Below are 12,785 nucleotides of genomic sequence, written 5' to 3'. Positions count from 1 at the left end.
GGAGGGCTGGGCCGTCTGGGCAGGGGGTCCTCTAGGTCTAAGGGAGGAGAGCTGAGGTCTTGGGGGGACTCAAGGGCTGAGGGAAGAGCTGCGGTCTTGGGGGGGCAGAGGTCTGAGGGGAATGGCAGGGGCAGCTGCTGCAGCACATGGACAGGCTGTAGGCACCACTGGCTGTCTGCCATCAAGCAGGCAAAGGGACAGAGCCCCCACCTCCAAATGTCGGACCCAGACAACAGCCACCCTCTTTAACACTTGCCATGCCAGGCCAGATCAAGGGTGGGCCAGGAACAGGGAGTCGGCTGAGAGTCCAAGCACTGTGCGCAGGGCACAGGGTAGGGGCTCTGAGTGGCCTCCATCCACCACCGCCCCAGGCCAGCTGTTGGAGGCCAGAAGCTCTCGGCTGCCACAGGGACCCAAAGCCACCCGCGGCCCAGAGCCCCTGCCACCAGGAGACACCCCACCCTGGGCAGCCTGAGTGCCTCCTTTGAGCCAGCTGGACAGATGAGGGGAGAGTAGCACCAGGCTAGAAGAGGGTCGGGGGCCCCAGTGAAAGGGGGACCAGCAGCAGGGGGCGAAGGGGCTGTGTGCTCCACGTGAACACCCTGCAGCCTGGCCCGGCCACGCCCAGCAGTCACCCCTAGGCCCTCAGAGCTGAGGCTCCAACCACGGACATCCCGCGCCTCCCCATTCCACCCAATACCCCGCTCTCCCACTTGGTGCTGCACCACTCACACCTGCCCCCGCGCTTTCTCCCCTCCCCCAAGCAGACACACCCATTCCCAGCACTGCTAACTCGGGAACTGTTTATAAATAGGGCGGAAGGGGGGGGATCCCGAGGTGGGAGGCTCGGGCGGGCAGGCGGCCAACAGGCTGCGCGTGGGGGCGGGTTTATGAGGCCGTTGCCATGGCAGTGCAGAGCCGGCTCCCAACACACACACACACACACACGCACACACACACACACACAGAGTTGTGGCAGAGGAAACTGCAGGCACAGCCAACTGTTCCCACAGCCCGGCCCGCCAGCTCTGCGGCGCCGCTCTCCCTCCGCCGGCGGGAACCCCGCGGGACACCGGCCGGGGAGGGCGGGGCGCCGGCTCGGGGAGGACGCCCAGCAGGCGCTGGAGTGGGCAACGGCCACGCCCCCTCAGACTAGCGGCGCCTGCGGACCCTGCCGGGCACCAAGGCTGTGGCTTCGAGAACCAACACCAGCTGTGGTTTCAGGCCAGCACTCAGGCCAGTGGCCCGGCCCGGCCCTGTGCCCACGGAAGACCCACTCCTGGCCTGACCCTCAGCCCTCCCCCGGACCTCCTGCGCTCCCCCTGCCCCACCCCGATCTCCCGTGCACTCCCCTGCCCACCCCACAGCCCCACTCTGACCTCCTCTCCCTCCTAACCACCCCATACGTCCACCGCACATTTCCCTGGTTTGATTCCCCGACCTAACCCCTCAACCCCCAAGCCTCCTACCAAACCGACCCCACAGCATGCCCCCTCCCAAAATGACTCCAGGCCACACCCAAGGCCCCCAGACCTAAGGTCTCTCCTCCTTCCACACAGACTTGCACGGGTCTTTGGCCAAGCCCCTCAGCCCCGTGACAACCCACGCCATCCCCGCAGGAGAGGGCAGCAGTTTGGGACGCTGAAGAAAGGGGGGGGGGCGGGGCACGAAGGGGAATCCCCCTCCCTCCCACCAGCCCCGCCCTCGGGGGTTGAGGGGAGGAGCAGGCAGGAGCCTGGAACTAGACGTTCCCGGTCTGGCCCGCGGTGCCGGCCTCGGCACGCCTCCCTCTACCCCATCCCCCCACCCCCACGCCCCCCAGGTCCCAGGGCTGGGAGAACACCCCTTTCTGCCCTGCCCCCACCCTGCGGGAACCGCAGCCGCAGTTGCTGATTCAGCACAGGAAGGACCTTGGCGGACAACCAGGGCGGCCTCCTCCACCCCACTCCAGGCCCCTCCGGATCTCCAGGGCAACCAGTCGGGGTCCTTGGGCAGCCCCCAGCGCCCCCCCCATTCCGGAACAAAGAACCGCAGTGTGGACTTGCCCGGGGCCAGCCCGCCTGGGGCCAGCCCGCCTGGCGCCTCCCCCGCCAGTGATCGATCCCCAAGGCCCTGCCCTGTCCCCTTCAACGCTGGGGGGCAGGCCGACAAGAGGGGCGGGATTCGGCAGAGTTCGGGAGGAGAGAAAGTGCGGATCCGAGAGGTGGCGGAGGCCGGCTCCCACCTCCGCCCCGCCCCCGCCGCCGCAGTAGCCCGCCCCGCCCCCCGACACTCGCTGCAGGGTTGCAGGGCTGCAGTGCTGCGGGGCTGCGGCTGGAGTCACCCCCGCCAGCTCCAGGCGGACCTCGCGCCAGGTGGAGTCCCGGCAGAAAATGGACATGGGGTCTCCTGCGGCTCCGGCTCCCCACCCACAAAGCTGCCCCCAAGGCGGCAGACCCCGACCGCTGCCCTGTGGGGGCTGCACCCAGCCAGAGGTCACTGCCTGGTCCACACTCCCCACCCCTCGGCTCGGTCCCCATCTCCGGCCGGCACCTTTGAGGGAGCTGATCTCATGCTGGATGGCTCGCGAGGGGTCCATGTCTCCGCCGGGGCTGAGGGCGGCGCGCCACGCAGAGTCCAGCCCCGCACTGCACTGCCCAGGCCAGAGCCGCAGCCTGGGGGAGGAGCCGGGAGGCGTGGGGCGGGGCTTGCCAGCCGGGGCGGAGCCTCAACTAATCAATGCGCAGTGCAAGGCCGCCCCGAGCTTGCCCCCGTCTACACCGCCCCCAACCTTCCAGACCCCTGCTCCCGGTCACCTGACCCCGGTAACTCCAGCCGGACTGCCAGGCCATCAGGCTGGATCCAGGCGTGCTTGGACGGCCCACGCCACCCCCCAGTCCCCGGGCCTCCACCACGGGCCACCCTCAGAGTGCCCTCCTAGCCGCTCCTGCACGTGGCTTTCCTGGCCTCGAAGTCATGGCCACTCACTCCCTACAGGAGATACCCACCGGTCTGGACCTCCTGGCGACCTCCCCAGCCAGCACCCTGGGTGAGGAGAGAAGGTAGATCCCACCGGGGCAGAGGCTGGAGGTTCCTTCATCACCACCATTCACTTCCCCCCCACTTCCATGCCCTCTGCCTTCTCCCCTCAGCTGGGGGCCCTCCTCCACCCACATGCGCCTCTGGGTCACCTCACCCGGTCCTGTGACACTCTGACTCCCAAGGTGACACATTCAGCCTCTGCCTCTCCAACTCAGCAAAGACCCACAAAGTTTGTCTTGGGAAGTTCCTGTCTTCCCGGCTCTGCGGATGTACCACCATCTACCACCCAGCAGCTCAGGCCAACACCCTAGGGTCCTCACCCCCATGGGTCAGCCCCACAGGTCCTGGTGGCTCCACCTTCCAGTCTGTCCACCTGCCACCAACTGTCCGGCTCAGCAGTCTCCTTGCACCACCACCCCTATTGCTGACAGGATCAGCCTCCTGGCCACTGACTGTCACTGCCTGCCCCCTGGGGAGAATGACAGCGCTGGCACTGCTGGGGTGGGGTCAGCTCTGCCCCCTCACGGTGCCGCAGGAAGCCGTAAACAAACGCGCAAGCCTCGCCCACACCTCGGGCATGTGCACGCATGCGACGCGCGCCCGCGCGCACACGCAGCTTCAACGTAAGCCCCAGGATTGGGCCCTCCCACCCCACCCTGGTCCTCTGTGCTGGGCTGTGGGGGACAGACACAGCCTCCGTCTCCTGCCAGGCCCACATCCAGATTCTTCCTCCATCCTCACCCCAAGGCCCCTCCTGGCCCCTTGGGGCCCACACCTTGCCCAGCCAGGCCGCTGCCTTTAGGCGACCACTCTTCCTGCAGGCAGGCCCACCGTGTGCTGGGTCAGGACTGGGGGGAGCGCAGTGCCCGCAGGTACCGGCTGATGAGCAAAGAAGCGGGTGCGGCCCTATACTGGCTGAAGGCCTGATGTTCTAGGATCCCTCACAACCCCATCCCTGCCCCTCTCAGGACTCAGCCAGTCCGGGGCACAGGCAAGTCTCAGGAAAAAACAGCGGCAGACCTGGGGTAAACAGGAATATGAGAAATTAATAGAGGATTTTGTGATTCCTTACACCTAAATTCCTATTACTTTTTTATTAGCCACGTCCAGATGAACCTAAATCCAAACTGTAACTGAAGAGTACTTCCTAACTAGATCTCAAATGAAACTGATAGATACTTAAACAGAACTAAAAACTATAGGAAAACTCACCCACACACAAAATTAGTGCTGGTTCTAGTTTTAAAACTGCATATAATTGAGAGTTCCCTGGCGGTCCAGTGGTTAGGACTCAGCGCTTTCACTGCTGTGGGCCAGGGTTCAATCCCTGGTTGGGGAACCAAGATCCCACAAGCCACACGGCACGGCCAAAAAAACAAACAAAACTGCATATAATTGAATTTTATAAGATTATAATTTTAAGCTACTGAAAAGATGTGGGCAGAAAGCAAGTAATGGGGTAACACAAGGATCAGGCGCAATTAGGTGGCTTTTCCTAACTTTTCAGAACCATGGGGACAGAGAAGGAATGTCCCAGGCCCTTAACTGCCCCCTCAAGTCACGCTGCCCACCCGAGAGTGGCCACTGCAGTCACCTGCAGCCACTTGCAAACAAGGGCTCGCAGAGAAGGGGTGGCCAGTGAAGAGGCCTTTGGCCTGCCCCTGCCCAGTCTGCCCCAAACGGCAGCCACATGGTGTGGCCTGGGAAGTGGGCTGTGGCCACGGCCTCTGGATAGAGTCCACAGGACACACTGAGCCCATTCCTTGGTTTCTTCCCAGAGGAAGGGGCAGCTAAAGTGGGGCCGTGGAAAGATAGGCTGCAGCTAGCCAGCAAAGGAGGCGGATGCACATACGAAGGCCCCAGGTCAAGAGAAGAGGAGTCTGGCCAACCCCAGAGAACGTGTGCGTGGAGGGCGCCTGGACACAGAGCTGTAGGTGGGGTTCCCCTGGGCCAGGGAGGCCCCTCGGACTGCGGCGGGCAAGGGCCTGGGGGTAAGAGATGGGGGCAGCGTGGCTCTGGTGGGTGAGATGCAACGGCCCTGGCCCTCCCGACAGTCCTCAGCTTTCACGGTCTCGCTGCCCAGGAGATCTAGTCCCAGGGTCCTCAAGAAAGCAGTCTGTCTGACCCGGCACGGCTTCCCCACGCCCAGCCGGGGTCCTGTCAGGTCGCCTGCACCAGGGACTCGCCTCATGCGCAAGGCCGAACACTCTTGAAGCTTTACTGCAAATTCCAGGAGGCAGCTTACACCCCTGTGGCTCCTGCAACCCAAGCTGAGCCCCTACGCCACAGCCAGGCCCCCTCCTTCCCAGCCCCTCTGTCTGGGACAAAGCACCCCCTCCTCACAAGCCTCCTGAAACCCTGGCAGGTGTGGCCCCAGGTCACAGCCCCCACCATTCAGACCACACCCCTGCTCCCAAGGCCCGGTCCGCCTTCCCGTCCGTGTTCCTCACTAAGGCTCCCCAGCTTCACTCCTGTGCCCAGCCCTGGGCAGCCTGCCCTACTGGGGCTCACTAGTGACTGGTGGGCAGGTGATCCTGTGCAGGGGTGACATGTGACAGCTGTCAGCCCTGCCGGTAGACACCTTCCACACAGGGTCCCCCATAATCACCCAGTGAGACCCCGCTACAGATTGTGCCTGTTCCCTGCAGTGGGAACAGGGGCCATCTCACCTGCACCACCAGGCCTCACCCCACAGCCGTCACCTGGCATTGACCCTGACCTGGGGAAGCTACCAGGCTGGGCAGGAGGAGAACGCTCCTCCACGTGGGCAGCCACTGGCTGACGAAGGCGGGAGCTCAGCTAGACCAGCCACCCTGTGCGGCTCCACCCGCAGGGCCAGGTCCACAGCACTGCGGTGGGTGCCGCCAGGGCCCCAGGGGTCCTGGTGATGGCCCAGGAGGCATAGAGGGTTCCCGTTTGGGTCCCATCCAGCTCTCTCTCCCTGTAGCCCAGTTCAAAAATTGCACCGTTACCAGGTGTCCGCCAGAGACCTCGGGCAGGGATCCTGGGTCCCACCCCCATGTTCCATCCATCAGGAGGTCCCATCATTCTGCCCCCCCAAATATCTCTCAAACCTGTCCTCTTCCCACTGTCTCCACCGCCACCCTCCTCCCCTTGGAGACAGCCCTGGCCTCCTCGCTGCCTTCCACCACCAGGCACTCAGCGGCCACAGCCCCGCTGCCACACCTGCTCTATCTCAGGGCTACAGAGAGCCTCCCGGTCCTGTCCTGTCCTGTGTCGTCCTGCTGCACAGACCCCTCTGCGGTTTCCTCCAGCAGGGACAGTGGGGACAGTGCTCTCACACAGGGATGACTGTCTCAGCACCCCTGCACCCCAGGCCTGGTCAGAGGCGTCCACGCAGGGAAACCAAGCAGTGGATGCTTGCAGTTCAAGGATGAGGTACTTCCCAGAAACGCTATTAATAGAGGTTTACTTCATTAATAGATTGAAGGAGAAAACCTGTATATTGATCTCAAAACTGCTGATAACTCATTTGATAAAAACTCACCAATATTTCTGATTTCTACAAAGTGACCCAGTAAACTGGGAAAGGAGGTCCAGGCACCCTCAGTATCTGAGGGGGATTGATTCCAGGACCCCAGCCAACACCAAAAGCCTCGGATGCTCAAGTCCCTGATAAAAACTGGAGTAGGGCTTCCCTGGTGGCGCAGTGGTTGAGAGTCCGCCTGCCCAGGCAGGGGACACGGGTTCGTGCCCCGGTCCAGGAAGATCCCACATGCCGCAGCCCAGCAACGGGAGGGGCCACAACAGTGAGAGGCCCGCATACCGCAAAAAACAAAACAAAACAAAACACAAAAAAACTGGAGTAGTATTTGTATATAACCTAATACAGTGCAAATGCTATGTAAATAGTTGTAAACACAATGCAGGGACTTCCCTGGTGGTGCAGTGAATCCACCTGCCAATGCAGGGGACATGGATTCAAGCCCTGGTCCGGGGAGATCCCACATGCCATGGAGCAACTAAGCCCATGCGCCACAACTACTGAGCCTGCATGCCACAACTACTGAAGCCCACGCACCTAGAGCCCGTGCTCCGCAACGAGAAGCCACCGCAATGAGAAACCTGTGCACCACAACGAAGAATAGCGCCCGCTCACCACAACTAGAGAAAGCCCGCGCAGCAACAAAGACACAACGTGGCCAAAAATAAATTTATTTTTTTAAAATACAATGTAAATGTAAATAGCTGTCTTTGAGCACCCACAGCAAATTCAAGTTTTGCCTTTTGGAACTTTCTGGAATCCCCCCCCCACAGTACTTCTTTTTTTAAAAAAAACATTTATTTATTTATTTACTTGGTTGCACCAGGTCTTAGTTGCAGCACGCGGGATCTAGTTCCCTGACCAGGGATCGAACCCTGGCCCCCTACATTGGGTGCACAGAATCTTAACCCCTGGACCAGCAGGGAAGTCCCACCCCAATAGTACTTTTTCTTTTTTTTTTTTTGCAGTACGCGGGCCTCTCACTGCTGTGGCCTCTCCCATTGAGGAGCACAGGTTCCGGACGCGCAGGCTCAGCGGCCATGGCTCACGGGCCCAGCCGCTCCGCGGCATGTGGGATCCTCCCGGACCGGGGCACGAACCCGTGTCCCCTGCATCAGCAGGCGGACTCTCAACCACTGCGCCACCAGGGGAGCCCCCCAATAGTACTTTTGATCTATTACTTAAATCCCCAGTTGCAGACCGTGGATGGGGACGGCTGGCTGCATACCATTAACATGAAAACAGACGTCCCTCCAAATCTGAGTGGCCACCGCCACCGCCCCAGGGGCCTCGCCCATAGAAGTATGGGAAGCAGGAGCAGCAGGGCTGTAGGCTCAGCATGGTGGCCGGGACACCCCCAAAGCCACTCCCACAGGCGGCCAGGGCAAGCCTCCGGGCTCAGCTGCGGGCGAGGCTGATCCAGGGCGTGTGAGGGGAAAGAACCTAGGCTCCGGATGCGGAGCACTGCCAAGTGTTCAGAGTCTGCACCTCCTCAGCACCTAAACCAGTGCCTCTGACCATCTACCAGCACCGACAAAGGCGCTCACTCGAGTGGCCGGCTTTCAGCACCCTTGTAAAGGCCCAAGACATTTCTTATAGGCCAATAACGAGCTGGCAAAAGAGGGTGGGAAAAACCTTCATTCGCAGTGCAGGACAGAAACTACTCTGGAAAAAAAAACAAAACAAAAGAAACTACTCTGGAACAAGATAAATAAAAATCAGTGAGAACTTAACTTCAGAAAGCCCCACAAGCACAAAGCAAGAACCAGACCCATGGGGAGACTCACATTCCCAATGCAGAGGTCTGACCTCGCAGGACCACTGTGCCCCGAGCTAGAACTGCGCTTCTGACCCTCCCCCGCACCCCACCGCCGGCCCCACCAGCCCTGAGCCGACTCTTTCTTTTTTAATTAATTAATTAATTAATTAATTAATTTTTGGCTGCGTTGGGTCTTTGTTGCTGTGCGCGGGCTTTCTCTAGTTGCAGCGAGCGGGGGCTACTCTTGGTTGTGGTGCGCGGGCTTCTCATTGCGGTGGCTTCTCTTGTTGCGGAGCACGGGCTCTAGGCACACGGGTTCAGTAGTTGTGGCGCGCGGGCTTCAGTAGTTGTGGCGCACGGGCTTAGTTGCTCCGTGGCATGTGGGATCTTCGCGGACCAGCGCTCGAACCCGTGTTCCCTGCGTTGGCAGGCCGATTCTTAACCACTGCGCCAGCAGGGAAGCCCCGCTGCACCGACTCTTAATAATTGCGTCCTTCAGACACTCACATGATTTTATATCAGATCGGCGAGCTTCTGTTGTCTGTTTGAAACCCTGTCACTGGGTGCTGGGCATGTGTAGGGAGCGAGCCCTTTCGGGCGCTGCTGTAGTACCTAGCGAACACCTTAGGAACTTTTTTAAAATATTGTGTTTGAATAGGAACTATTCCCCGGACGCAAACATGGGCCATACAGGGAAAAGTCTCCGCCCAAGATTGTCCCCTCTCCACCCCGTACACAGTGTGGAAATCACTATCAGGATTGGCTTCCTCTTTATCCCTCTGAAATTTCTTTATGTGGAAAGTCACATAAATACAAACATGATTCTTGGTTTTCCCCCTTTTAACACAAAAAGTGACACCTCGGGACTTCCCTGGTGGCACAGTGGTTAAGAATTCACCTGCCAATGCAGGGGACATGGGTTTGAGCCTTGATCCGGGAAGATCTCACATGCTGCGGAGCAACTATGCCCGTGTGTCAGAACTACTGAAGCCTGCATGCCTAGAGCCCGTGCTCCGCAACAAGAGAAGCCACTGCAATGAGAAGCTCTTGCACAGCAACAAAGAGTAGCCCCAACCAGAGAAAGCCCGATCACAGCAACAAAGACCCAACGCAGCCAAAAATAAATAAATGAATTAATTAATTAATTAAAAAAAAAGTGACACCTCGCCTGCACCATCCGACCCCACAGCTGGGAGGTCTCCCGCTGCACCCCTGCCTCCGCCCTACCTCAGGGCGCTGGCTGCCATCCTTGGCTCTCACATACACACTGCGTTCTTAGGTCTGATAGACATTTTCATTGGCCTGGTTTCCACCAGTTCACTAATGCAATCCAGAAATTCTGGGTTTCTGGATTTTTACCAATCTGATAGGTGAAAACACGGCACCCTGGTGTAGCTAGAGCTTAAATTTTGCATACTACTTGACCCAGAAATTCTATTTCTAACAATAGCCATAGACACACAATGATCCAGCCACAAAGCTCTTCTATGCAGCAGTTTACAATACCAAAAAACCCCACAAAACTAAACAAAACTAAACCTAATGTTCCATGGGAAGAGAGTAAATAGGATATGATTACCATATAAAAGAACATATTATAAATTAATGTCATAGAAAGATGTACTTGTAACATTAAGTAAAAAGAAGTTACACGTGCCTAAAATACTTCATAATATTAGATTATAAAGTTATAAATAAATTAAATTATACTATAAAATACTGTGCACATTATTTTTTGTTGTTGTTTTTGTTTTTGCGGTACACGGGCCTCTCACTGTTGTGGCCTCTCCCGCTGCGGAGCACAGGCTCCGGACGCGCAGGCTCAGCGGCCATGGCTCACGGGCCCAGCCGCTCCACGGCATGCGGGATCCTCCCAGACCGGGGCACATACCCGCGTCCCCTGCATCGGCAGGCGGACTCCCAACCACTGCGCCACCAGGGAAGCCCTGTGCACATTTTTTTTAAACAAGCATAGGGACTTCCCTGGTGGTGAAGTGGTTAAGACTCCATGCTCCCAGTGCAGGGGGCTAGGGTTCAATCCCTGGTCAGGGAACTAGATCCCATATGCATGCCGCAACTAAGAGTTCACATGCCACAACTAAGGAGCCTGAGTGCCACAACTAAGGAGCTGACAAGCCACAACTATGGAGCCGGCGAGCCACAACTAAGGAGCCCTCCTGCTGCAACTAAGGAGCTGTCGAGCTACAACCAAAGAGCTGGCAAGCTGCAACTAAGGAGCCAGTGAGCCACAACTAAGAAGCCCACATGCCACAACTAAGGAGCTCGCCTGCTGCAACTAAGACCCAGTGCATCCTAAATATTTTTTTTAATTTAAAAAAATCAAACAACAAGCATAAAACAAAAAGATGTGGAGGCTTTACAAAACACCAATCAACCATTGCAGCAGGGCAGCTTGAAGGGAAAGCACTGAACGGTGGCCCCTGGAAGATATGTCCACATCTAAATCCCTGGGACCCGTGACTGTGGCCTTATTGGGAAATAGGGTCTTTGCAGATGTGATTAAGTTAAGGATGTCACGATGAGATCACCCTGGATTATCTGGGTGGGACCTAAATCTAATGACAAGTGTCCTTATAACAGATAGAAGAGAGATACACAGAGGAGAAGCCATGTGAAGATGGGGCAGAGACTGAAATGGTGCAGCCACAAACCGAGGAACACCAACAGCCACCAGAAGCTGGAAGGGGCAGGAAGGGTCTTCTCTAGAGCCGTCACAGAAACTACAGCCATGCCAACACCTTGATTTTGGCCTCTGGCCTCCAGAAGTATGAGAGAATAAACTTCTGTTGTTTTAGACCACCTGTTTGTGGTCATTTGTTACAGCAGACACAGGAAACTAATGAAGACATTTTTACCAGGAGTGACAAATATTTAAAGGCATGGCACTGGTTTTGGAATTGGGTAATGGACAGAGGCTGGAGAATTTTGAGGAGCATGATAGAAAAAGCCTAGATTGCCTTGAACAGGCTGTTGGAAGAAATATGGATGTTAAAGATGCTGCTGGTGATGACTTAGAAGGAAATGAGGCACATACTGCCAGAAGCTGGAGGAAAGGTGATCCTGATTAAACAGTGCAAAAAATGTGGCTGAACTGTGTTCAGCTGTTGGGTGGAAAGCAGAACTTATAAGTGATGAACTTGGATCTTTAGCTGAGGAGATTTCAAAGCAAAGTGTGGAAGGTGTGACCTGGTTTTAACCTGTTCCTTACGGTAAAGTGCAGGAGGAAAGACGTAAACTGTGGAAGGAACTGTTAAGCAAAAAAAGAACCAGCACTGGTGATTGGGAAACTCACGGCCTGTTCAGACTGCAGAAGATGCTAATGTGGGGAGACTCACTGTTAGGAGAGAGAGACAAGGATGCAACTGGACAATCTTCCTCTGAAGAGATTTGATCTCTGACTCACAGATGCATTCAAACCTCGCAGCACAAGCTGGGGATAGAGAGGGTCATCAAGGAAAGCTCTGTGGAGAAGCCTCTAACCTGATGGCATGGATCTCTGTGTCATACATGGGAGACCCACAAGGTGTATAAGAATGTTGTATCAGCAGAAACACTGCCAGCTTGGATGCAAGAGGATAGAGACAGGATGAAAGGAAGGAAAGCTGTTGGAATTCTGGGATACTACAGGCAGGAAATGGGGTGACAGAGCTACTCAGCTTCAAGCATATGCTGCCCGGAAAGAAAAAGGAAAAATGACTTCAAGGGCACAGCTTTGGGCCCAGAGGGTGGAGCCATGGGCACAGAGGCAGAGGCCAGCAGAGCTGAACGTGTAAAGAGCAAAGCATCAAGTCACAGAGGAGTATTCTCAGGCCTTCAAACCTATTGAACTTGCCCTGCTGGATTTCAAACTTGCTTGGGACTCCTTTATTCTTTTCTCTTTGTTACCCCTTTATTCTTTTCTCTTTCTCCCTTTGAGAAAGGGGATGTCTACTCTATGCCTGTCCCACCATTGTATTTTGGAAGTATACAACATGTGTTCTAGTTTCACAGGTCCACAAATGGAGAGCAAGTGGGCACCTGCCTCCCATCACCTGAGAAGGGGTTCCTGACTCCCCCTCCACCCAGCCACCATCACCTGGGGCCACCACCAGATGACCCAGCCCAAGGCCCCTCTTAGGTCCCAAACCTCACCACCAACAGCCCCTGCAGGCAGCCACAGCACCAGCTCTCCCAGCCCTGCATCTCCCTGTCCAGTGTGGGCCTGCTTCTGGCCACTGCCCTTGGCCCCGCGCCGGGCGGGGGCGCCTGGCCTCCCACCTGCATCAGCCCTCTCCAGCCTCATTGCATCTGTTCCCAAGGTGCCCAGATCCTGCTGCCAACCCCTGCCCTGCTGCCGGCTCCCCTCAGGTCTCACTGGGGAAACGGAGGCCAGGAGGCAACATCGCCCACACCTTCCCATCCCCACGCCTTCCCTCCCCCCCGCCTTCCCCTCCCCCACGCCTTCCCCTCCCCCACGCCTTCCCTCCCCCACGCCTTCCC

General features: G+C 57.3%; 1 protein-coding gene across 4 annotated transcripts in view; it reads right to left on the bottom strand.

Moving 5' to 3' along the window:
- PLEC (plectin) overlaps positions 1-12,785 on the bottom strand; it is a 58,532-nt gene that overhangs the window by 35,844 nt on the left and 9,903 nt on the right. Inside the window, exon 1 of one of the 4 annotated variants that reach the window (XM_029202125.1) lies at positions 2,533-3,641. The exons of the other annotated variants lie outside the window; for them this stretch is intronic. Coding sequence (XP_029057958.1) covers positions 2,533-2,578 — 46 coding nt within the window. The 5' untranslated portion in view covers positions 2,579-3,641. Of the gene's footprint in view, positions 1-2,532; positions 3,642-12,785 lie in introns of those variants that run through there. 4 annotated transcript variants of the gene reach the window in all.

Source organism: Monodon monoceros, unplaced genomic scaffold (assembly GCF_005190385.1).
Source record: "Monodon monoceros isolate NGI ecotype Baffin Bay Population unplaced genomic scaffold, NGI_Narwhal_1 Super_Scaffold_5, whole genome shotgun sequence".
Lineage (NCBI taxonomy): Eukaryota > Metazoa > Chordata > Mammalia > Artiodactyla > Monodontidae > Monodon > Monodon monoceros.
This window is presented reverse-complemented; position numbering and strand designations above follow the sequence as displayed.